Genomic DNA, 23,674 nt, shown 5'->3' on the forward strand with positions numbered 1-23,674 from the left:
GTTGCAGGGTGGAAAAGTCCTCCATGCACTGGTGGACAGGTCTGAGGTATTATGATTAGAGCGCCGGGATATATACAAGTGATATCAGGCGCAAAAGGGCGCGATGGGGTGATTAAGGTACTGGATGGTAGCGCGTGGGAGATGGATGGCAAGAATGTAGAAAGTTGTATGGAAGATGAGGCAAAAGGTTGCTGGTGTCCAGACGGGATATAAATCGAAAGCGCCAGATGCCCGCGACCTGCGCCGCCGCTGCCTAAGAGCCCGATTGGGTTTAGTCGCAGTTCGGCAGGCTTGGCGGGTTTGAGCTCAACCGGCGACATGCTCCAGCGTAGAGGTAACCGCATTCAACTACACCTTGGATCACCTTCACTTGATGAGAGACGCTCTCTACAGAGTAAGAGTCGGAGCCTGTGCGATTCATACATAGGCCGCTGACAATGTCGGCTACAAACACAATGCTGCGCCTAGCCACCAAGCGCTCTCTCGGTGCAGCTCGTCAGCCGGCGAGATGCGCTCAGCGCGCCGCATTCTCCTCCTCTGCTAGACGGGCTGCCGAGAAGGAGGATGCGCAGGAACTCAGAAAACCACCTCCGGATTTGCTCTCCGAGCTGCGAAAGACACCTCGATTGCGTGAGTCAAAGTATTGACGAGTGGTAATGGGAGAGACTAACCCTCAGACAGCCGCAGGCAAGCTCTCCGCGCCGATTGTCAACGATACCGACAAATATGCCGACAAAGCTCTCCCTCTCCACGAATATGGCCAGTACCTCATGTCCTGCCTCCCGAAATACATCCAGCAATTCTCGGTCTGGAAGGACGAATTGTGCATTTACATCACTCCCGGCGGTGTCATCCCGGTCTTCACCTTCTTGAAATATCACACCGCGGCCGAATACACGATGGTTGCGGACATCACGGCCGTTGACTTCCCTACCAAGAACTATCGATTCGAAGTCGTTTACAACCTCCTCAGTGTACGGCACAACTCGAGAATAAGGGTTAAGACGTATGCAGACGAAGCGACTCCTGTGCCATCAATTACCCCTCTCTACGATGGAGCCAATTGGTATGAGCGAGAGGTATACGACCTTTTCGGCGTCTTCTTCACAGGCCACCCTGATTTGCGACGGATCATGACGGACTATGGATTTGATGGACACCCATTGCGCAAGGATTTCCCCTTGACTGGCTACACGGAGATTCGATATGACGAGGAGAAGAAACGGATTGTGGTCGAACCACTCGAGATGACGCAGGCCTACCGAAATTTCGAGGGTGCTTCAAGCGCTTGGGAACAAGTCGGAACGGGTATGGATCGAAAGCCGGAACAGTTTAAATTGCCGACGCCGAAGCCGGAAGAGAAGAAGGAAGAGAAGAAGTAGGGTCGTCGAGGTTTCCTCTTTCAAAGGCCGAGGCTTGCACATGACAGCGATGTCAAGGAAGTGGTATCATTGCGACTGATTATTATATTGTAGATATGATGAACCAGACAACGTCGATGGATACAATAAGGCTCGTTCTGCTACTTGTCTACTCTTGTACCGGGACATCCTATTGCCTTTGATCAGGGCTTCAGTGACGACAAGATCTAGAGTCATGGAATCAGACCACAATACGCTTCTTGCACATATAAACACCTCGAACGTGCAGTCATCTCTCTTGTCGTTGAAGTACACAAGTCCATATCCTCTGGTCTATGGTACATGTCTAGCGCGGAGCTACAGTAGGGAGAGAATTCGAGCTGCGGTATGGAGCCGGTAGAGGTCTACTATGCCGGAGTGAAGCGGCAACAACCACGCACAACTCGTCCGTGCCTACTTGTTCGGATCATGGGTTGTAGAATCATCCAGCTGGAGTGGCTGACCTTTTCCATATGACCACAGCTGCGGCGGCAGCGCAGACTACCGCGCCTAACACCAGGCCATATCGCATGAGCTGTCCGTTGTCGTCTGCTTCAAGCGGTCGGGGATATGCTGTGACGGGCTCCAGTCCTGCTTCTGAGATAGCCACAAAAAGCTCCTGGATTGAAGGCCAGGTTACGCTCGTGGAAATAGGGGGCCCCTGGGGCATCCGTTGGATGTGGGCAACATATTCGTCAGGTTGATGCTCTGCCCTTTGTGTGGTCCGGTCGAGATCCGCCTTCAGACCAACGTACAACGCAGGTAAATCTTCGAGATGTGGATAAGTCTTTCGAATATTGGGGATGTACGCGAAGGAGTCTGGGTCCGACGAGTCGTAGGTATAGACGATGACGTCGCATTGATCCAGCAGTTTGCTCTTGTTCTCCAGTACCGCAGCCTCCGACTCGCCTAATTCTTTCAATATCAAGTAGCACTGCCTGCCCCCGGGCAGTTCCACGGTATTGACAGCCACTCGAGGTTGGATTGTCGGCAGATATAAATTGTTGAAAGGACGGGCCAGAAACGCATCGAGCAAAGCTGACTTGCCTGAATGTGGAGCGCCGAGGACGTGAGCAAGAATGACATTCCGACCAACACGTCCTGGCCGTCGCCGGCGTTTGCGCGGTTTCGTCAACTTGAGGGCGGCGGTGGTGCCGGGATCTGACCGGTCGGGAGATTCAAACCCCAGATACGCCAGATATTCTAGAGTAGTCTTGGGCGACGTGAAGGTTGTCATCGACCACTGGGCCAGCCAGCCTTGCAGTGTGACATGCCCGGCGTCGTTTCGGACAGTGCAGGAAGGGAAATTGTTGTCGATCCAAAGCTGGGGGATTCCGGGTGTCGGGGCAAAGAGAGAGGCGAGTTCCTCGTCCTTTAGACCGCCGTCATTATCGCGATCAGACGTCAGGAAGAGGTCAACAAGAAACCGATAGCCGGCAGGAGAGAGTTCAGCCGATGCATATTCTGGGACTTCGAACCTCGGGTGGAGGAATGATTCCTGTAGGGACAAGCTGTCTGTGTATTGGAATGTGCGGAGAATGACCCATATCGTCTCATGGCGACCCTTCTCAGCGTAGAGCTTGTTCAGCAGAAGGAAGCCTTGCGCAGTAATGCCGCGGTCCGAAGCTGCCCCAGGTATCTGGCTCTGAATGGTCTCTTTGATATGCTGCAAATCCACTGGACTCAGCCCTTTGTCAAAGCACTTGATCTGAAACTCCTCCATCTCCTTGTCACTCAACAGGCCATCCTTGTCCTTGTCGCTCAGATAGAATATGCGCAGCAAAGCAGCTACAGCCGCGGGTTTGAGGGCGGACTCTTTGGCATCAAACAAGGGTGCGATTGGATGGGTAACAGCCTTCTGACAGAGGAAAAAGGCTTCATTGACATTGTAATGATTGCGAGCACTGGTGCGAATACAAGAATCGATCTCCTTGAACTCTGACATGACCGGTAACATCTCTTCTTCCATGATCTGAGCCGGGGTACTGCTGGTTACCAGATCGGATTTATTGGCACATAATATGACAGGCAGATTGACGCCGAGGGAACGGAAGTATGGCAACCAAAACAAGGCAACTCTTTCATAGCTGTAGTGGTCGGAATAGACCAAGAGAATCACATTGCATTTTCTCAATTCCCGGGCTAGATTCGCACGGTCTTGTGGGAGGGCAGAGGTATCCACGATGGTGGTCGTCACATTTTCCGGGGTCCCTAAGGTCGGCGGAATGGTGATCTGGGGAAGGACTGCTTGGATCCTGCTGCTGACGAAGGTATCTTTCACCAAAGACGTGATAAGACTGGACTTACCACAGCCCTCGTCACCGCAGACGCATATTCTGACCGTGGCCATTGAGGTGTGTTGGTAAACTGAGAAGATGGTGACTGCGGTGAGGCGCGTATTCGCATGGCCATACACGCGTTAGTGGTAGCTTCGCAGGTCTTTGACTGCGCAGTATAGCATCAATGCCTTATAGAGCAGTATGGAAGCTGCATGAGTTCGCTGGGGAACGTTGTTTGGAGCCTGTGGAGCCAGCAGTAGGTACCTAGTAATGAGTTGTGAGGGAGTCCGACTGGATGGAGAATGCCTGGAGAACACAGAATAGAAAGAATGCATGCGCCTGCGCCTCGTTGACGTCGAAGGCTCTAGGTCGCCGCGTGCACAGCCAAGACCTGAGGATCCCGCCTTCCGGGCCGCAATAGCCAGAAGAGTCACGATATCACAGAACTGGCGACTGCTCAGTGGCTTGTACTACTACTAGTATGATGTCGTAGTAGCAAGGCAAGAAGCCCGTAGAAATACGCTTTTGTACAGTCCGTAAGCTCGTCTTCCTCTTCATCTTCTACTCTGCTGCCTGAATATATTCTTCAATTCTACTCTGTACCTGCTTCTCTCCATCGCCGCATCCTTATGTACAGACTAGAGCAATTGACACACACCACTGCACTGTAGCCCGCAATTCCCCAGCCTCCGAGTCCGACAACTCCCCCACCAATACTTGTCATCAGGCCGTCTACTTCCGATTCCGCCCACACCACACTTACGACATCGTCGCATGAGCGCAATTGAGGCCCGACTCTGCAAAGCGGTTGATTGAATGATACTAGTAGCGCGGTAAAAATCAAGGCTTGCCGAACAAGATGCCGTTCGGAATCAACAGCCCACTGCCCTCGTCTATGCGGAGTGAGTCGCACCATATTCACACCAAGAGTTCAGGAGCTGACGCTGCGCAGGCGAGTGCAAGAAGGCAGGCAAGATTCTCGCATCGTTTGTTGACCCGAGACAAAGCTTTGGTCCCGACAAGATCATCCCGCCTCAGATTCTTGCCAATGCGAAGGTCGGACCTCCATGGCTGCAGCTTACCGCGCGAGGCTAACATTCTCTTAGGGCCTGGCCGTTCTCACAGTGTTGAAAGCAGGTTTCCTCGGCTCTGGTCGCTTCGGCTCTGGCATCGTGGTCGCACGATTAGCAGATGGGACGTGGTCCGCTCCCTCCGCGATAGCAACAGCAGGAGGAGGGTTCGGAGGTCAAATAGGTTTCGAATTGACCGACTTCGTCTTCATCCTGAACGACTACAATGCGGTCCGATCATTCTCCCAATCGGCGCAAGTTACACTGGGCGGCAACGTCAGCATTGCAGCCGGTCCAGTTGGCCGCAATGCCGAGGCCGCAGGCGCAGCCAGTACGAAGGGCGTGGCCGGCATCTTCGCCTACAGCAAAACCAAAGGATTGTTCGCAGGAGTCAGCTTGGAAGGCAGTGTGTTGGTCGAGAGAAGAGATGCCAACGAGAAAATGTACAATGGTCGGGTGACTGCTCAGCAACTTCTGGAAGGGGCCATCAGGCCTCCTCCAGCGGCGGATCCATTGATGAGGATACTGAACACGCGAGTATTCTCAGGCGCTGCATTCAATGACGGCATGTACAACGACGTGCCCATCTACGACGACCAGCATGATGATCTCGTCTGGGAGGGAAGAACCGGAGAAGCCTACGGGGCCAGCGCGCGCAGAAACCGCTCGTCGACTTTGGGATCCCGAGATGACAACTACGAGTACCATGATAACCCTCGCCGCACCAACACGTGGCAAGACGACGTCTACGACCGTCCGCCTGCACGAAACCATGATTCCTTCAACAGCTACTCAGGCCGAAGCAGGTCCAGTACACTGCAGCACGAATACAGTTACTCGGACAGTAAACCAACCAGGCCGACAGCGCCCAAGCCAGTGTTCAAGCAGCGCACGGGATCCCTTCGACCGGACCAAGCTCTGGCACTGTTCACTTTTGACCCAGACCAAGAAGGCGACCTTGGATTCAAGAAAGGCGACATCATCACGATTCTCAAGCGGACGGAGAACAAGGCGGACTGGTGGACTGGTCGAACAGAAGACGGTCGAATCGGCATCTTTCCTTCGAATTATGTGGAGACGGCGACGTGAAGTCCTGCGGTGGAAAATGGTTTGTTATCTGGTATATACCCTCCTCTGTTCAGTACTGCCCGGCCCATCTAGCGACGGAGTTCCACAAGTGAAGCTTCAGCATTTTTGGATCGGGTATCTTTTGGCTTGGGCAATGGATTCTGTATTCTTCCGGATTGCGAGACAAAAATGCGAATGATGTTCAGCCCTCAATATTCCCTGTACGGAGCGTACCGTGACACCCTGTCGACGTTTGGACAGATTGAACAACTGACAACTGACAATTGAGCGGCAAGACGTCGGTGGCTTCTTGACCGAATGCAGGTCTGGGTACAGGGATATGAATATATTCATCAACAACTTGCGCGATCTACTTGATCCTGACCCCTGTTTCTCTCCGCCTTTTACTCCTCTTTTCAACAGGAGCGTTAGTCAATGAGATCTAGGAAATGTGATTGCGCTTTTGAATAAGAGAGGGATTTCATACACGTCGTTCTATAGGAAATGTTGGCTGGGATCGTACCACAGTCCAAATCAAGCTGATGCTCCCACCTGCATCTCCTTTCCAATGCTAGTCTTGCCACCTCACCATCAACCGTCTGTTGTCCACATCTTGACAATCGGTTCTCAAGGTCTCGACAAATCTCAGCATAGTGTCTAGTTCATATTCGTATCACCATGAAGCCCCGCGCTCTTTATCTCTATTCTTCTCTCGGCCACGGGACTTCAACATTTGTCCAATCATGAAATGATTCACGTCCTCATCACTCCAATAACTCAAGTGACTGGCAATGCTGGCCAGAAGGGAAACGTCAAACATTCCTTCCTGGATATGATAGTCGACGCGGCCGTTGCTGTTCAGGGCCCGCACTTTGGCTTCTTCGCGCTTCAGTCTCCTCGCGCGTTCCAGGGACAGTTGATACTCGGCAGACGTCGAGGCGGCGTCATCTTCGGAGGTATCCGCATTCGAGGCACGCGAGCGTCGGCGCTTCTGAAAGCCGGCAAAGAGTGTCTCGATCTCGGAATCGATCAGCGTGGGCGCTTGCTCGGTGGCCGGCGCAGATTTGGCAGCATCCGCCAGATCTTGTTGTCGTTTTGAATCAGCTATGGGCATGTTGTTTGGAACATGTGGCTGATTGGGCGGATGGCCACCTGTCGCGCTGTTGCCACCACCACTGTTGCTCGCTGCTTTCGCTTTGTCTTGCGCTAGCGCTTGCTCTTCGCCTGTAATGCCCAGGCTTCTGTTGATCAGAGTGGACGCCACGCCTGAGGTCAGATTGTACCAGCTCGACATGACCTGCTGGCCGACCCTGGCAGTCATATTACCAATGCCAGGGGCGGCAAAGAGGCCTTTCTTGGTGTATGGAAGAGGTTGTGATTTGAGCTGCGCCATGGCTGGGGAGATCAGTGGTTCCATCCGATAAGCAATTGGGTCGGTGGGATGGAAAATATTGAAAAGTTCATTACACTTTGGCGAGGACACCGTGATTGGAATCAGACTGTTGGAGCTTGCACCTGACCCGGGTTTCAGAGAGCTATCGAAGGGGTCCCTGCCCATTGGATCCGGGTCAAATGGAGAAGTGGGAACAGCGGACGCTCCAAATGCATTTGTACCCAGCATCTGTCGACCAGCAATGGTCCGCCCCTTCAACATTTGGAAAAGAGCGATTGGCGAGCCGAGACAGAAGAAGCTCTCAACGTCAAAGTTCAAATGCAGATCTGTATGGTCGGCGCCATGTTCTCGAGATGCTCTGTTAGATATGCGACGAGGTCCAGTCTTGACAGTCTCCTCCTGTCGGCAGAGGAGATCGAACAGGATGGCACTGCCGAGGGAATGACCACAGAAACTGACCTTCCCAGAGAAGCCGGTTCTCTCCTTGAAAAGCTGGTGGACACGATTTGCCTCTCTTTGAACAATGGAGGCAATATGTTCTCGGTATGCGCTTTGATACAGGAGGACGTCCATGGCCAGATCCGTGATCAGGTTGCGTACGGCAGGCACCCCTTCGACAGTGATGTCTTGCAAGGACGGATACTCATCGTCAAACCCTGCGTCGGCATCTCCGAGATCGAATTCCTTGCGGTTTTGCTTGAGGCTCTGTTTCGGAAAGTCCAACAGGTGCCGCCAACAAATGGGAAGGACTTGGATCTTGCAGTTCTTGGGGTCACCGCTCAGAGCTTGGAGGTCGGGAGCAGATCCATAGACAGCCTTCATGGTCTTGCGCATTGTGTTGACGTCGTGGATGAAGTTGATACTATCGAGTCGGAGTCCAAGTCGTTGACCAATGCCGTGAGTGACCAGGACCAAGTGGTCAATCTGCCTCGCCTGGTCGTCGCCATCCCTTTCTCTCGCGTCTTCCATTTCCCGCTCCTCTTCCTCCCGCGCCTCCTCTTCGGCTAGGTTCTGTGAGTCCTGAACATCCGGCATGCCTGCCAAGGACGAGAGCTGCCGTTCCAAGGCTGATCGGCGGGGCTTGCTGACATCTTGCTCAGATGACATCGACTCGTCACTAGCTTCTGCAGCGTCTGGTGTAGCTTCGGCCGAGAAATTCAAGTTGGTAGACTTTCGCTTTTCCTTGGCGTCGTTGATTTCGACCGCCTTGGATCCGGCCTTGGTGTCTGCAGCCTTAGCATCGGACCAGCCTCGTACGACTTTGGTGCCTCCATAACCAACGAATCTGCCATATACCGTGCTGCTCACACGCGAGAATAGATCATCGGTGGTAAGATAGGCAACAGTTGCATCCTGATAGGTCACCGTCGTGTTCATATGCGTCCCAAAGAGTCGGTAGGTGTTTGGCCCAGCCGCATGGGTATCGTCTTGCGTAGAAGGAGCATTGCTGACTGTTGGTCCTGTCGGGCCGTCGATGACTGCGGAGGTTGGTCGACTCCTGGGTCGCGAACTCGAACGTGAGGACGAGATGCCCAATCTTCTCCATGGCGCTACCTTTAGATAGCCCTCCTCGAGTTGATTGGCAAGATTCTCATCGCAAGGTTTCAGGGTCGAGCTCTCCGCATAGAACCAGCTGCCTCTGCGGACTTCATAGACGGGACCCAACCAATATGCGGGCTCTAACTCACGTTTCTCAATGTGGACGTCGTACAAGAAGTCTTCGTTAACAGGCACCTTGGTAGAGGTGGGTTCTGGGTTGTCATGTTGACTCCAGTCTTCCTTATCAAGAGACTGGAAGGCTTTTTCGATGGCCTGGGAGTCTCTGGAGGAGAAGGGCACCAATTTCTTAGGAACCGGGGGCGGCTTAGTCTTTTCTTCCACTGTCGCCTCAGAAGCGAAGGGCTTCCGCTTTGGCACATCCACAGCGTAGAACCATTTAGTCTTGAGGGGAGGACAATCTTTAGGGTACCTGCGGAGACTTGGGGAAGGTCTGAGGCTGATGGTGTGATCGAGGCCGGTCGATTGCTTCAGGGCCGGCCCGTCCTCTTTGGGTTTCTGGAGAGGAGACTTGGGAGGCGGAGTGCTGCTTCTACTCCATGCCGAGATCGAACCTAGGAAAGACGATCGAGAGGCTTCAGCCATGCCCTTGCGGACGGCCCTGACGAGGGCCGGAAAGCGCTCCAATATGATGGCATGTACCAGGCTGTTGTCCCTAGAACGGGTCTGGTTGAGGCTCTAAAGAGAGCAGTCCTACCGGAACAGAGGGGCCACAAAGGAATTACCACACGAGTGTAGGATGGAGTACAGAGAACAGGACGATATGGGGGAATGAAGAACACACCACGGCTCTTGATTACAGCGTCGTGGTAGTAATAGCGAGTGGTAGTAGGGAGTAAATCAGGTATGTGGTCAGAGCAGGGATGAAGCCGGAACGCGGTTGTGCCACAGCCACATCTCCAGCCACTATGTCAAGCCATAGTCACGTGTGTAGCCTGAACTTCTGCCCTGCAGCTAAAAAGTACTAGTGGGGGTAGTACGTAATCGCGCTGCAGCAAGAAAATACCTATGACGTGAGCTTATTACTCGACTGCCAGTAGGTACAGGCACCTAACTGCAGTGTGCTAAGGTATAGTGGGATGAATGGGCTCCAGTGTGTCGCGAGGCGCAGCGCAGGTAAGTTCCCGCAGCTGCGGATTCTGTACCTGGGCTCGCTGGCACCTAATAATATTATACGAGGCTTAGGGGCCTAACCAAGGACGCGGCTTTAGGCTTGGAATGCTCCCCATACTACTAGTAATACTGTGCCACTGTGTGGTACCTAAGGCACCTACCTCACTGTTGACCATCACCTTCTATGGCCTTTTGCCTTGTGCCCATCGACCCGCCTTGTTGCTTGTTGCTTGTGCTCGTGAACTGTCCAACAGGCACCACAATAACCACAACCACACTGCATTCTACTTATATTACACTGCAGCCTTACTTGCTCTCGACCGTCTCATCTGTTGGACTCTTTCAAACTGCGTCTACGCTTTACCCATCATCCGGCCGTACCCTATAATCATCCTGTACGGGAGCCTCCCCCGCCCCCTCCCTTCGAAATGGCTGGCATTCTCAAACTCCAGCGCAAATATCCCCAGTTCCCCCAGAGCGAGATCTTCCAGCTTCAAGATGCTTTCCGCAAACTCGACGTGGATGACAAGGGCTACTTGGACGAGGCGACCGTCATCAAAGCCACTCAGCAGTCCGAAAGACAGTCTTACGATGTGGTCAGACAGGCGCTCAAAGAGGTGGACCTGGACAGCTCCAGACGAGTAGAGCTGGAAGACTATGTCGACCTGATCGCCAAAGTTCGTCAGTCATCTCCGGAACAACAGCGCATCTCGACAGGCCCTCAGAGATCAGCTGCAGGCAATGGTTTGTCGTCGCCGGGTCAGACCTCGAAGCCCAGTTTGGGCGGCAATCATGGAGGAAGGATTCAGGTGCAAGGCTCCTCGACGAACGTCAGACACACCATCAACGAAGAAGAGCGTACCGCCTTTACCACTCATATCAACGCGGTCCTTGCCGGCGATCCGGACATTGGTCACCTCCTCCCCTTCCCAACCGATACTTTCGAGATGTTCGACCACTGCAAGGATGGGCTGGTACTGGCCAAGCTCATCAACGACAGCGTGCCGGACACAATCGACGAGCGAGTGTTGAACAGGCAAGGCGGAAAAATCAAGACCCTCAACGCCTTCCACATGACCGAGAACAACAACATCGTGATCGAGTCGGCGAAAGGTATCGGCTGCTCCGTGGTGAACATTGGTGCCGGGGATATCATTGAAGTCCGTGAGCATTTGATCCTGGGTTTGATCTGGCAGATCATCCGTCGGGGTCTGCTGGGTAAGATTGACATCAAGCTACACCCGGAACTGTACCGACTGCTGGAGGAGGACGAGACTTTGGAGCAATTCCTGCGCCTGCCGCCCGAGCAAATTCTGCTCCGATGGTTCAACTATCATCTCAAAAACGCCGGCTGGCAGAGAAGAGTGACCAACTTCTCCGGGGATGTCAAGGACGGCGAAAACTATACTGTTCTACTCAACCAGCTGAAACCCGACGTGTGCTCCAGAGCTCCTTTGCAGACAAGAGACCTTCTACAACGTGCTGAACAGGTTCTGCAGAATGCCGAGAAGATTGACTGCCGGAAGTTCCTGACTCCGACTGCTCTCGTAGCTGGAAACCCCAAGCTCAATCTCGCATTTGTCGCCAACCTGTTCAACACCCACCCCGGCCTGGATCCCTTGACGGAAGAAGAAAAGCCCGAGATCGAAGACTTTGACGCCGAGGGCGAGCGGGAAGCCCGAGTCTTCACCCTCTGGCTGAACAGCTTGGACGTGCAACCTCCGGTGCATTCTTTCTTCGACGATCTGCGCGACGGCACCGCCCTCCTCCAAGCCTACGACAAAGTCATCCCCGGCAGCGTCAACCTCCGCCATGTCAACAAACCTCCAGCTCACGGGGGCGAAATGTCTCGCTTCAAGATGGTGGAGAACACAAACTATGCCGTCGAACTGGGCAAACAATTTCACTTCTCTCTCGTGGGCATCCAGGGTGCCGACATCACAGACGGCTCACGAACGTTGACCTTGGCCTTGGTGTGGCAGCTCATGCGGCGGGATATCGTCAGCACCCTGTCCGGTCTTGCCCAACGTATGGGCAAACGCGAGTTGTCCGACTCCGACATGATCAAATGGGCCAATGACATGTCACGGAAGGGCGGCAAGAACTCGTCGGTCAGGTCGTTCCGGGATCCGGCCATTACCAGTGGCATTTTCCTGCTGGATGTGCTGAATGGCATGAAGAGCGGTTACGTTGACTACGACCTGGTGACGCCTGGAAAGACGCCCGACGACGCTTATGCCAATGCCAAGTTGTCCATCAGCATTGCCAGAAAGATGGGTATGTTTACTCCCCATTTGCCTCTACCTACCTTTGGCGATTGTTGAATCAGACGCTAACCGATGCAACAGGCTCGACTATCTACTTGCTCCCTGATGATATCGTGCAAGGCCGCGCCCGATTGGTGACCACTTTTGTTGGTAAGCACCGACCCTGGCCTACAATCCCGTTCATCTTCAGCCATCTTTCCAACTATAAATGCTAACGTCATGCTAGGTGCGCTCATGCGAACCGCGGAAAAGATGGGCGTGCACTAAGTCCTTTGTCCGGCAAGGCCGCAAGTTCAAGCCCAAGTGGATGGTCCACGCCGGTTAGAACCATTCATTGTCATAGCAGGATCGAGAGCAGAGCATCATCTAGTCCTGCACTTTCGTCACCGCTGTCTTTCGAGCATCCAGGATACAAGACCGATGGGAGGCGAGGGTTTCAGACCTTCTGACGAGCCTCACGCGTTTGGTTGACCAGGTCTGCGTTATGCGAGTGGTGTAGCGCCGAGAATCTAAAATATCCTTTTTTCAACAAGCACAACTTTGAAGACAATAGTAGTAGTTTGTAAGGCGGTAGATTAAGGTACTTTCACTTCGCGCGGCCTGAACAAGAGAAACTCGAGCTGACAGGCTTACGGCAGCTACTGGGCTCGTCGTGTGATTGCGCCGAATCAAGACGTGTCATCCCCTACTGATTACAGCCTTGCCGTGTGGTTCGCCGACTTACACACCACTGCACCCAGCCAAACACGGTCAGACGGTTGATACCACATGTCCACTGTAAGGGAGATTTGCCATCAGCTTCAACATCTTCTATTCATCCTATTCAGGTAAGAGACTACCTGATCGTCTTGTCCCCCTTTTCCTGTATACAAACCCCCACGTCTGTCCGTTTCTCCAGGATATATACACGGCGCAGCACCACCACCCCCGCCTTGCATATGCGGCATGTTTCGTGGGCGCAGAGTCTCTCGCTGTACGTGACTGTGACTATGTACTGCAATCTACTGCTTCAGGTACTCCTGGAACCACTGGATGGCCTGCAAGAAGGCATTCTCCTTGGCATACATGGAGGGCCTGTTCTTCGGGTCTGCGCGAACGGCAAAGCCATGCTCTACGCTCGAGTACAGGTTGATCTGGTAGGGGTGGCCCACGTCCTTGAGGATGACTTCGGACTCGTGGCGCTTCTCCGGAGGGAAGATGGAGTCGGTCTCGGCGGCGGAGATGGCCAGGGGCCCCTTGATGTCTTTGAGCTCGTCGGCGTCGACGAAACTGGGGTGCGCGGTGTAGCCGACGTCGATTTTGCCGGCCTCGGGCCGCAGGTGGCGGACCACGTATTTGCCGCCGAAACAGTAGCCTACACCGCCGATTTTCTGGAGTAGAGAAAAAGAATGTGTTAGCAGAGGTGTCCTGAATGAGTGAGTTTTGGAGCACTGCTCTCTTTTGAACTCGCAGGACTGATATTTCATCGGCCCTGGGTCGGTATCGTCCCCATGTGCAGGAGCAGCTGTTCTCTCCCCATCTCTTGATCCACCAGGGATTGATGTTCATGGCATGTGCTATGTGTTTATGTGCTGGGGAGTGTCTGCTCTTTCTCTTCTTTTCTCGGTGGACGTACCTTGCACTTGTATTTTGTCCGCATCTCGACGAGGCAGGCGTCAATGATGGGGTCGACGGAGGGAGGCAGATGTGCCGTCTTGGTCTCGTTATACTCGCCCTGCATCCACTTCATGATGTCGAAGTCGCCAGGTCGGTTGAGCGGGATGGCATCGCCGTAGAACAGGTCGGGCATGAGGACAAAGTAGCCGTTGGCGGCGAACTGGTCGGCGATAAGTTGGGCATTGGTGAATTTGTGGCCGATCACATCGGTGATGCTGTTCGTGATGGAAATCTTGAGTTAGTTGAAAGACTCGGCAAACGGACTTGCCAGGCAGGTTGGGGTGGGGGCAGGTATAGAAGGGCAGAGTGCCAGTGGAAGGTCACGTACATCAAAATGCCCAGGTCGGTCGACTTGTTCTCGGGATACTTGGTGTAGACCTCAAAGTCGCCGATGGTGGAGAGCTCTCCGGTAGGCGAGCCTTCGTGCTTGACGCCCTTGTAGCAGCATGCTTGGGGAGGGTTCGAGGCCATGATTGCAGGGGGGTTGTTTTGGTTCTTGTTCTTGTGCTAACCGCGGCAATGAGAGAGCAGTCTGGGTATTGGGCAAATGCGGCTTCTGAATGCAGTCGTGGGTATGGTATGCCAGAAGAGAAATAGAATGACCGATAAAGTGACTGAGATGGAGGGGCCTAAGATGCTTTTTATCTACGCAGCGACGCAGTAACCATAATCGTGAATCCGATATTATCAGTAGTGTCTGTGAGCTTGCCCGTCGATCGGTCGGTCAGTCGGCAGAGAAGGTGGCGTTGGTAAGCCGATCCACGGCCGTGGAGGGGCAGGGGCAGGATGCTTGTGAATGGACGATTGCTACAGAGGAGATAGAGATGGATGTCAACCGTAGATGGTAGTGGGTTTCTGAATGGATCCAGAAAGAAGGCCAACCTTCTATCTCAATGGATGGAGCGCAGGTGGTTGTTGGTGTTGGTGGTGGGGTGGAACGATGTGCTGAGGGAGTTTTGCAGCTCTTTGACCACCACAGCTACTACCACTATGCTACTGCTGGTGCTGCTACTGCTGGTGCTGCTACTGCTGGTGCTGCTACTGCTGCCATTTGCTATTGCTACTGTCCTGATCAATAATCCGCTGTGATTCTGTCCCCTCGTCTCAACTGCACTCACCACCGGTCCTGGCAGTCCGGTCTCTACAGAGTACAAACTACGTTGCAGTTGCACTGACTGTCCCCACGTTTGATTACCTGGCCGGCATCCATTCTTCTTCCGCATCTCATCTCAGCAAATGCTTTCTCCGGCCGGATTTATCGTGGAGATACTGTTACTGCCGTTGTACAAGCGTTTAAGGATAATTCTCTGCTATAGACAAAGTGGACACAGTGTCACAGAAATTCTCCATTAGGTCAAAACCAATTAATAATGAACATTTCGTCCGTCGACATCGCGTTGGTAGAGCGACTTCGCGGCGGTGGAGGCCCGATGTAGGAGGGTTGATCCTGAATAGCTGCAAGACGCGGCCCGAGAAATACGAGACCCGCCCTGAAACCGGAGCGATCCCTTTACACTGTATACCGGCCTGAGTGGCATTGGCCCACGACCGGCCTGAGGCTTATTTCTACGCAGTATCTCTTTGTCGGATAGCTGATAGGCTCTTCGAGGTACCTTGGGTAAGCACTAGCTACCATAAGATACATACCGAGTTACATCTTTTTGGTTCGGCCTCTCTAGAGAATATATCTAAATGCTGCACCATAGTTTTCCTCCCCAACATTGGTGTCAACCTGGCCATCGCCATCGCCATCCTCAGCCTGTTGACCTTGGCCCCCATACACCCGGCCATACTTTTCGTCGAGCTTGTGGTTCTCCCACACCAACAGGGTCCTCAGGGTCAAGGCAAGCAAGGCATTGAAGAACATAAAGGCGGCACAGATGCTTTGCCCTTCGACGTATCGCGGAGCTTGACCTTTGGGAAAGATCCTCGTGCCCAAAAGAGGGCCGCATTGACCGACCAGGTTGAGGAGCACGATACTGTAAGCCGTGTTAGTCCAGTTACCGGAATCCCACATCAAACAAGGACACTCACCCCATGCCTCGTCGACTGTCGCTCCCTTGGTTGTTCACCACCCATGGCAAGATGTTCGCAATCGCCGGGAAGACCCCGGCCGCACAGAGAAATGTGCCAAAATACCTGGGAGCCACCGCGGTGCACGTAGCCAGAAGAATGTAGCCGATTCCGCCGATGCAGCTCAAAAAGGCGATCATCCATCCACGTTGTTGGGTGCGGTCGGCGATCCAGCACGTGGCAACGGTCAGAATGGTCGACACAAAGTACGGCGGCGCTGACAAGCCTTGCGCACTGACTGCCGAGAATCCCATCTCGTTGAGGATGGTGGGCAAGAACACCGGCAATGACGAGTACGAGACATTGCAGGAGAAGTACATCAACTACGCGATGGTTTAGCACCTAGCCACAGCCACTTTGGTGTTACGGACACTCCACTTACCGCCGTGAACCAGGCTTTGGGGTCGAGGAGAGTCAAGCCTATCTCCTTGAAACTGACTTTCTCCCCTCCTTCTGGTTGAGGGCCATGTTGTCTCAGGACCCGGGCTCGCGCAACTTCTTTCTCCTCCCCCGTCAGAAACCGCGCGCTGGTGGGACTGTCGGGGAGGAAGAACCAGGCCAACGGAGCTGCACAGATGGTCGGGATGCCCTCCACAAGGTAGAGGAGTCTCCAGTTGGCCAGCGTGGAGTGACCGCTGGTGATCCCGTATGCCAATGCCCCCGCGAACGTGTTGGCCAGAGGCGCTGCAGCCAGAAAGATACCACTGCGGAAGCCATGCTCGTGTCGCAGGTAGAAGAAGGACAGGAGGTAAGGGATACTAGGGCCAAAGCCCGCCTCGGCCGCTCCCAACAGGAATCGCAGGGCCATTTCTCCACCCCAAGATTGTGTCGCAGCTTGACAGGTTGCAATGATACCCCTACGAAAGGTTAAGTTCCTGAGTCTTGTACTTGTGGAGGGGGTTGACCAACCATGCCAGAGTGATCAGACAAGCCCACGTATGAGGCTTACTTGGGGTTGTTAGTGACATCTCTCAATCACCAGAGGGACCCAATCCTTACAGTATCTTCCACATGAAGGCCTGGAATTGAAACACAATGTACGAGATATAGAAAATAGTCAACAACCAGTCATACCGGTCGCCAACCAAGTCCAGATCTTTATCCATGCCCGCAATACGGGCATTGCCAATGTTTGACCGATCCAAGAACGAGAGTAGGACTATAAGACGTTACTTCAAATCCAGCTCTGGTGTTTTATCGGTTCCAACAGGATATGGTAAGCGGGGACAGTTGCATGTAAAAGGGGGATTCGCATTCACTTACACAGGAATGTTACCAGCGGAGTAACGTGCAAATCGATTTTGCGCACCACTCTCTTCTCCACAGCAGGGTCAATCCGCACATTACCACCAGCGGACTCCTTCTGAACAGTAGTCCCTTCCTTTTCGACATCATCAGCGATCACCGGCTCCGGCTGCTCGCTCAAGTCATGGTTGACTGCGGTTGGTGCTGCACGGGTCCCCAAAATGGCCATTTTGCACACAAAAACACGTTGGCGGGGTGGTGCTTTGGTTATGGAAGCCGGCGAGGGAGTGAAAACCTTCCACGACGCTTCAACAAGTGTGCGGGAAGACAGCAAAAGAGAAAAGCATTGTGCGCCCTAATATAAATATCCATCACTCGCTTACGCACTCCAACACCGACCTGGGGTAGCCCGGGGTCACAAGCCATGGATTGAGGAGGAATGATTCGTGGTACAAGTACAGGTGTCCCATCTTGACAGGCTGGAGGGTTGGAGGGTGGGATGTTCTGTGGGGAAGAGCTGGGGAATCCTCCAACAGCTGTAGAGACAGTCTGGAGAATCGTAGAGAGGAGAGTAGGGGGTCCCACACGTCGATTACTTACTGGTGATCGTGGTCCTGGGTCTCTCAAGCGCGATACTAAAGAGGGAAATTCTGGTGTCCGTACAGAGCGGGCGGGCGGACACCACTCCGTCGGCATACCACCGGTAAAGCAGACATTGATATCATAGATCCTGTATAGAGTAACTCTGTATATTTCCACCGTTGGTAGACGTCAACTTGTATATAGGTACCTAAGGGTTAGTATGTGCGTTTAACCTCCCCGAATAAGTTAAGCATAAGATGCTTATCCATGATTAGGTAAGGTAGGTATGTAGCAATTGTGCAAAGGCTTGGCTCCCGTGATGCTTAACTTGAACCCAATAACAACATGGAACTTACTGCTGAATCATCCCCCTGAGAGCAGGAAGGTGAGGTTTACTGATCAAATCATATGTACCATCATATGATATAGGGCAGCTCTGCCCAACTTGAAGGTCTCTAAGAGACCAACTTCCCCCCTTTTTTCCGCTTTGAGACCAAAAGGTGGTCCCAGCTGTCAACTAGATTGGTCTTCCTTCACCTCGGCACGGTCCTTCTACAGGCCTGCCCCTTTCTTCTGTCTGGCACGTCTTTTGCAACAACACAATTTGCCCATATGGCTGGATGCAGTCCATGTGCTGTTCAAGCTCATACGGATCATCCTACTGAAGGCTTCACAATCTCGCTCCTAAGACACAGTAAGACCACACTCGCTTATCCCATACGACTGTGCTCCAAAGGGTCCCTGTGTTTACATGCCAAACGTCGCATTGAGGTCGTGTTCTCACCGAACCGCAGCCTGGATCATGTGCTTGGACCATTGGCCCTGAAGAGGTGAGGCCTTGGAAAAGAGTCCAAAGAGGTGAGTTCCAAGAAGTGAGTCCACGGAAGTCAAGTCCACAGAGGTGAGCCCACGGAAGTTAAATCCAAAGAGGTGAGTCTACGGAAGTTAGCTCCAAAGAGGTGAGCTTAAAGATATAGGCCCAAAGATCCGAGCCCAAAGAGGTGAGCGCGACCCTCCTTGATCGGCCAAGCGTGGCCCGTCCAGGTGTCTACAGACTGGCAGCCTTGTGATCAGCGGCCATTCATGTACACAATGCATCGCACATACCAACGTCTACTCTGTACACTTTTACTTGCATACACTGGACAGGACATATTGCCTGATCCAGATCTTTTGAACGTGCTATTGAGGCAATTCCCCAGAGATTGGCTTCTCGGTTCTCGCTTTTCCCTCGGCAATCTCACCATCTCTACTATCTCCAGTCCCATGGCATCCCATCACTGCGACACAGTCCAGACTGAACAGGCCGAGATGTAGAAGACGAGCACAAAGGGGCCCCCATTATTTATCGAGTCTATTGAGCTACTATCTAGCAGCCACCCAGGACTTTGGCCATGGCACACTGACCATCGCATTTCCTTGGTCACATCTTTGCAACGGCTGCCAAACCTCCTCTGACAGCTGTCATGGTGGGCGGTTGCGCCAATGGTACGGCGCCGCTGATTTCGGTTGACGTATGACCCTCCCCCTTTGGGAAGACAGAACTGTGCAATTATGAGCCCAAGCTCCAACACACTGCCATCTTGGGCCGTCTGACTGGCCCGCCGCTCAGCCCAAGCCAGATAGGCAGCACCCATACTTTCAGAAAGGGAAGCCAGATTACCTTTTTCTCCAGGTCGCAATCTCGACGCGCTAAGCCTCGTTCTCATGACCATCAGGGCTCGTGCATCGCCTTGTCGACCTCTTTTTCCCTCAATCCTACCGACATTCGATAAAGGTTCGCCTCTCCCACACCCCCCGTGAACTCAATTCCACATCCACTACAGACTACAACCGACGGGACCGGATCTTCGCGCAAAGGTCGAAAGTTTTTCACCACTTCAACTTCAACTTCAACAACCCTCCGACTCTCTACTTTGTTCAGCCGTACAGCAGTGGTCCTCCTCTTGAGCAGCTTGAGCTTCAAGGAGATTCCAAAGGGGGCAACCCAACCGACGATCCCCCAGAGCTCCCGACACATCCTACACCATGACGACACGCGCGGCTTTCACGCTGCTCCTCTTCGCCAGCTCAGTATTGTCATTTGTGCTACCGATTCCACATGCCCAGCCTCCCCAGAGAGTCACAGACAGCTACAACAACGCCCTGCACAAGCTGAATCCCATGCAACAGACCAACAACCTCGTCTGCCGAGTCAGCCGCCAGAGCATGTCCTGCTACGGCGGGCCCGCCGTCACCCTCCAGACCTGCCAGTCCACATGTACCTGCGAGAACGGCCGGATCTCGTGCCCCAGCTACAAATACTGCGACGACAGCACGATGGACACCTTCTGCGGCGGCCTGTGCCAGTGTGCCGGTAGCGGAAGCAGTGGCTACTCTTCGCCGGGGTCGTCGTCGCAGGGAGGCATAGCCAAACCAAAGCCGAACAGAGATTCGGTCTTCGTCATGAGTCCGCATCGATACTCGGCCCCTTCGCGGAAACAAGTCGACGATGACGACGACTTTGGCGACGACGACGACGATGATGATCTGCGGAAACGGAAGATGAAGCGTACCACCAAAAGGTCCACGGACATTCCCATGGCCGGGGCTTCTCTCTGATGAGCTTTGAGCATGACTCGTTCTCCGAACCACGAATCAGGAACCAGGAACTAGGGCCAGTCGTCCGAGATCATGACCACGACGTGTCCGGTGTCTGGTGTCCTGCTTTACTTAATTTCTTACATACCCCCTTTATGCCCTTTGATGAGCAACCAATTTTCCCTGGGGTTACCGGGAGAGATTCAATGATGGATTCCCTCCCCATTTGTCATGAGCATGGAAAGCATTTCGACGGCGTTTGGATTAATGATCGATGGCGACCAGGACTAGGACCAGGATACAGGAGGTTCCTTACATATTACAGGGGTTGCCGGTGTTGGATTGGACAAACCGGTCGAAATGGGAAAGTGTAGTACGAACTGAACAGCAACAGTCAACTCTTCGCTTCATGTGGTGGACGTGATGTGATGTCTACCTTATCCTAAATATATACCTATAGGTATATCTTACATTCTATCGAAATGATAATGACTTCCACCCTTGAATATGACCTAACCATCTTCATCTCTGGCTTAAATACACGCGTAATAGGCTAGGGATACCGCTTAGTGACTGCCATATCTCTTGTACTGGCATTCATTCTTGGACCTTGTCGAATGCTTCACTTCAACACATCCTCCTAGTAAATCCATCATAACATCGCGAGGAATATACTGGGGACCGCCATGACATGAAAGGACACAGCATCGTTTCATTCAATCATATATTTTGCTAGACCAGAGTCAAGACTGAAGCCGGCGAAGAGGTTGAAGTCCCCAACATATAATTATATACATATACATATACATATAGTAATATACACATTTATCTTCTCTATTGCCGACGTCGTCGTCTCCCACATCAACTTCCATTTCTTCAATATTTTTCGTATGTTACCGTCATCATTCTGGTACTGAATCTTACCATGGATCGACAACAACCAATGCGCCATTTCCATTCGCGTTGTCTTTTGAGGAGACCTTCAGGCTTGAACCGAAGTGGATCCCGTGTGGGTGTATACAAATTTACGTACATAGATATAGACGGACATATGTATCTATACTTATCTATATGTATATCATCTATACTGATACATGCTTACAATTTGATCGGGTCAGACTAATTGCGACGACCTTTCTTCCCTCTTCATCTTGATTCTTGACCTCGATGGGGCTTAAGATCTGTTCGTGCATGATACTGTCATTCATTTCACCGACTCCTCGCAGCTCACGCGTACAAGCTCGCTTGTCTGTGGGTCATGGACTCCGAATAACCTCGCCTCGTGAGTTAGTCAATTATATAGCCGCCTGCTCTTATCTAGACTCCTATGAGATATAACAACATATTAACCGTATAGCGGCTGTATCCTATTTCGTCTATTCCAGCACCCTCTCAATCTCGACCTGAATGGGAACGCCGTACCCATGCTCCCCGCCAACACGGTTCTTCTTCTTGCCCACCTTCTCCAGTTCATGCACAAGCGGATTCAACGCAGCCGGAGCGGTCATGGCATCGTTATGGGATTCGCGACGACAGTTGATCTGCAGCACGACACCCTGATTCAAGCCCTTCTTGCCGAGTCCATCAGCCCAGCGCGCGGCGAACTGCAGTCTCGGCCGAGCCACGTCGACCCGGCCAGCAGGGTACACGGCGCCCACCAGTCCAGCCAGGACGCCTAGATACTTCGCCCAGAAGACCTCCTGCTGCGTCAGGATGGCTTGGAGCCGTGTCTGCAGATCACTGTACGGCGGCGGGAGGTCACCGTCCCAACGCGCACAGAGCGTCAGAGCCAGCAGAGCGCGGTCTGCGTGAGAGATGCCGTGCGCCGAGGCCAGGACACCCGTGAGTGACGTATGGAGGGCGGCCACGGAGCGCGTTTCCTTCGGCAGCGGGAGATGGAGATACATCATGTCGGCGACGGCGCGGATCAGTGCAGCGTTGAGCGACGCGGGGAGTGTCCTGCCCAAGTCGTTCTGTCCTGGAAGACCGGCGAACAGGAGCTCCGCGAGATCTCCGGCGCATGCTGTCCCATACGGGGCGGTGGCCGCGGGGAGAGGGTCCAGAGCTTTTGTCGCCGTGTCGAGCGTGTCGAAGAGGAACCCTTCCCGCACCCCGCCCTGGCAGAAGCGGACTTGCGTGATCATGGGTAATGCGTCCACTAGGACGTTGACGAGAAAAGCCACGGCGGGAACCTGGGCGGCGCGCCGCTTGGAGATGCGGAACACACTCTGTTCGGCGGCCAGGGCGGAGATCTGGGATGTTTGCTGGAACTCGCGCTTCGTGACATGGAACCCGTTGATGATCGGGATCGGGTATGGCGACACCTTGTGCTGCGACATCAAGAGGTAACCCCAGCCCCGGAAGCCTCCGCCGGACAGGTACAGCGTGAGACCGTGGCGTTTGGCTTTCTCTCGGAGCGATTCCGGCGGGTCGAGATCCTCGTAGGCCTGGCGGAACTGCGCTTTCATGTCCGCCTCCAGCCCGGCGCGAGTCGTTGCTGGACCGTTCTTCGATTTCTGCATCGAAGGTGACGCCGATTCAGAGCCTGACACTGAAAGCTCGGCGAGTTGGCGGCTGAGAGCGGCAGCGCCGAAGGGGAAACTGATACTGCCTTTGGGGCTGGTCTGGACTTTTCCGTCTTTCGCTATCATCCAAGTGATCTGAGTGCTTCCTCCTGGATGAAAGACCAAAAATTAGCATGAGCTCGTCGGTCAAATCCCACAAGATAGCATAGAATGCAATCATAGATTACCTCCCAAGTCCATAACTAGTCCCTCAACACTGGCGAAACTGCTGGCCACGCCCATAGCACCTATCCTCCCCTCGGCCTCCTTGGGCAACATGGCCACATCCCAGCCCGTGGCATCCTTGATTTGCTTGCGAAAGTCCTGGGAGTTGATGGCATTCCTAGTAGCCTCGGTAGCAAGGACGCGGATGTTGAACTCGGGCACGCCAAAGTCGGCACAGGCAGATTTGAATTTCAGAAGGGACGAAAGGACCCCGTCGATGGTGTCTTGTGGGATCGGGCCTTTGACGCCGGTGGAGTATTGGGCGTCGAACAAGGAAATCCCCTCCCGGTCCTGGTAGACGGTGGGCAGGCAGCGGGCTGTGGCGGGGGAGAGGTCGGTGATGGAGAAGCGGATGCCATTACTGTGAAGAATCCAGTCAATATTTGATCCAAGTCAAGATAGAGCTGGAAGAGGTAGAGATGTGGAAATATGGAATACCTTCCCATATCGACCAGGCCATACAGGCTGCTCGGCGACGGAGTGCGCAACATGGCCATCAGCATTCAGCATTCAGCATTCAGCATTCAGCAACAGTATCAACTCATCCACAGAGAAGCTGCTGCCTGTCCTAGCGTATACAAAAACATAGGATCGGTATCTGA

At 53.4% G+C, this 23,674-nt stretch overlaps 9 protein-coding genes across 9 annotated transcripts; 4 read left to right on the forward strand and 5 right to left on the reverse strand.

Annotated features, from left to right (window-relative positions):
* Positions 1-437: 437 nt before the first annotated feature.
* Positions 438-1,382, forward strand: A1O1_04485 (NADH-ubiquinone oxidoreductase 30.4 kDa subunit, mitochondrial; the record flags this gene model as incomplete). The annotated part of the gene is made up of 2 exons (XM_007725377.1): positions 438-630; positions 682-1,382. The coding sequence occupies 2 exons, from the start codon at positions 438-440 to the stop codon at positions 1,380-1,382; spliced, it is 894 nt and encodes a 297-aa protein (XP_007723567.1).
* Positions 1,383-1,842: 460 nt separating this feature from the next.
* Positions 1,843-3,750, reverse strand: A1O1_04486 (mitochondrial Rho GTPase 1; the record flags this gene model as incomplete). The annotated part of the gene is made up of 1 exon (XM_007725378.1): positions 1,843-3,750. One exon carries the CDS (start codon positions 3,748-3,750, stop codon positions 1,843-1,845), a length of 1,908 nt encoding a protein of 635 aa, XP_007723568.1.
* Positions 3,751-4,538: 788 nt separating this feature from the next.
* Positions 4,539-5,838, forward strand: A1O1_04487 (uncharacterized protein; the record flags this gene model as incomplete). Its single annotated transcript, XM_007725379.1, has 3 exons — positions 4,539-4,581; positions 4,632-4,735; positions 4,786-5,838. 3 exons carry the CDS (start codon positions 4,539-4,541, stop codon positions 5,836-5,838), a joined length of 1,200 nt encoding a protein of 399 aa, XP_007723569.1.
* A 652-nt stretch (positions 5,839-6,490) lies between these two features.
* A1O1_04488 (uncharacterized protein) lies at positions 6,491-9,352 on the reverse strand (the record flags this gene model as incomplete). Its single annotated transcript, XM_007725380.1, has 1 exon — positions 6,491-9,352. The coding sequence occupies one exon, from the start codon at positions 9,350-9,352 to the stop codon at positions 6,491-6,493; it is 2,862 nt and encodes a 953-aa protein (XP_007723570.1).
* Positions 9,353-10,308: 956 nt separating this feature from the next.
* A1O1_04489 (fimbrin) lies at positions 10,309-12,414 on the forward strand (the record flags this gene model as incomplete). Its single annotated transcript, XM_007725381.1, has 3 exons — positions 10,309-12,157; positions 12,229-12,297; positions 12,374-12,414. 3 exons carry the CDS (start codon positions 10,309-10,311, stop codon positions 12,412-12,414), a joined length of 1,959 nt encoding a protein of 652 aa, XP_007723571.1.
* Positions 12,415-13,148: 734 nt separating this feature from the next.
* On the reverse strand, positions 13,149-14,274 carry A1O1_04490 (esterase/lipase; the record flags this gene model as incomplete). Its single annotated transcript, XM_007725382.1, has 3 exons — positions 13,149-13,517; positions 13,763-14,018; positions 14,132-14,274. The coding sequence occupies 3 exons, from the start codon at positions 14,272-14,274 to the stop codon at positions 13,149-13,151; spliced, it is 768 nt and encodes a 255-aa protein (XP_007723572.1).
* Positions 14,275-15,478: 1,204 nt separating this feature from the next.
* On the reverse strand, positions 15,479-17,350 carry A1O1_04491 (retrograde regulation protein 2; the record flags this gene model as incomplete). The annotated part of the gene is made up of 6 exons (XM_007725383.1): positions 15,479-15,782; positions 15,838-16,199; positions 16,259-16,733; positions 16,786-16,824; positions 16,876-17,035; positions 17,140-17,350. 6 exons carry the CDS (start codon positions 17,348-17,350, stop codon positions 15,479-15,481), a joined length of 1,551 nt encoding a protein of 516 aa, XP_007723573.1.
* Positions 17,351-19,731: 2,381 nt separating this feature from the next.
* A1O1_04492 (uncharacterized protein) lies at positions 19,732-20,304 on the forward strand (the record flags this gene model as incomplete). The annotated part of the gene is made up of 1 exon (XM_007725384.1): positions 19,732-20,304. The coding sequence occupies one exon, from the start codon at positions 19,732-19,734 to the stop codon at positions 20,302-20,304; it is 573 nt and encodes a 190-aa protein (XP_007723574.1).
* A 1,355-nt stretch (positions 20,305-21,659) lies between these two features.
* On the reverse strand, positions 21,660-23,563 carry A1O1_04493 (uncharacterized protein; the record flags this gene model as incomplete). Its single annotated transcript, XM_007725385.1, has 3 exons — positions 21,660-22,957; positions 23,036-23,433; positions 23,511-23,563. The coding sequence occupies 3 exons, from the start codon at positions 23,561-23,563 to the stop codon at positions 21,660-21,662; spliced, it is 1,749 nt and encodes a 582-aa protein (XP_007723575.1).
* Positions 23,564-23,674: the final 111 nt, after the last annotated feature.

Source organism: Capronia coronata, assembly GCF_000585585.1.
Source record: "Capronia coronata CBS 617.96 chromosome Unknown acBCG-supercont1.3, whole genome shotgun sequence".
Lineage (NCBI taxonomy): Eukaryota > Fungi > Ascomycota > Eurotiomycetes > Chaetothyriales > Herpotrichiellaceae > Capronia > Capronia coronata.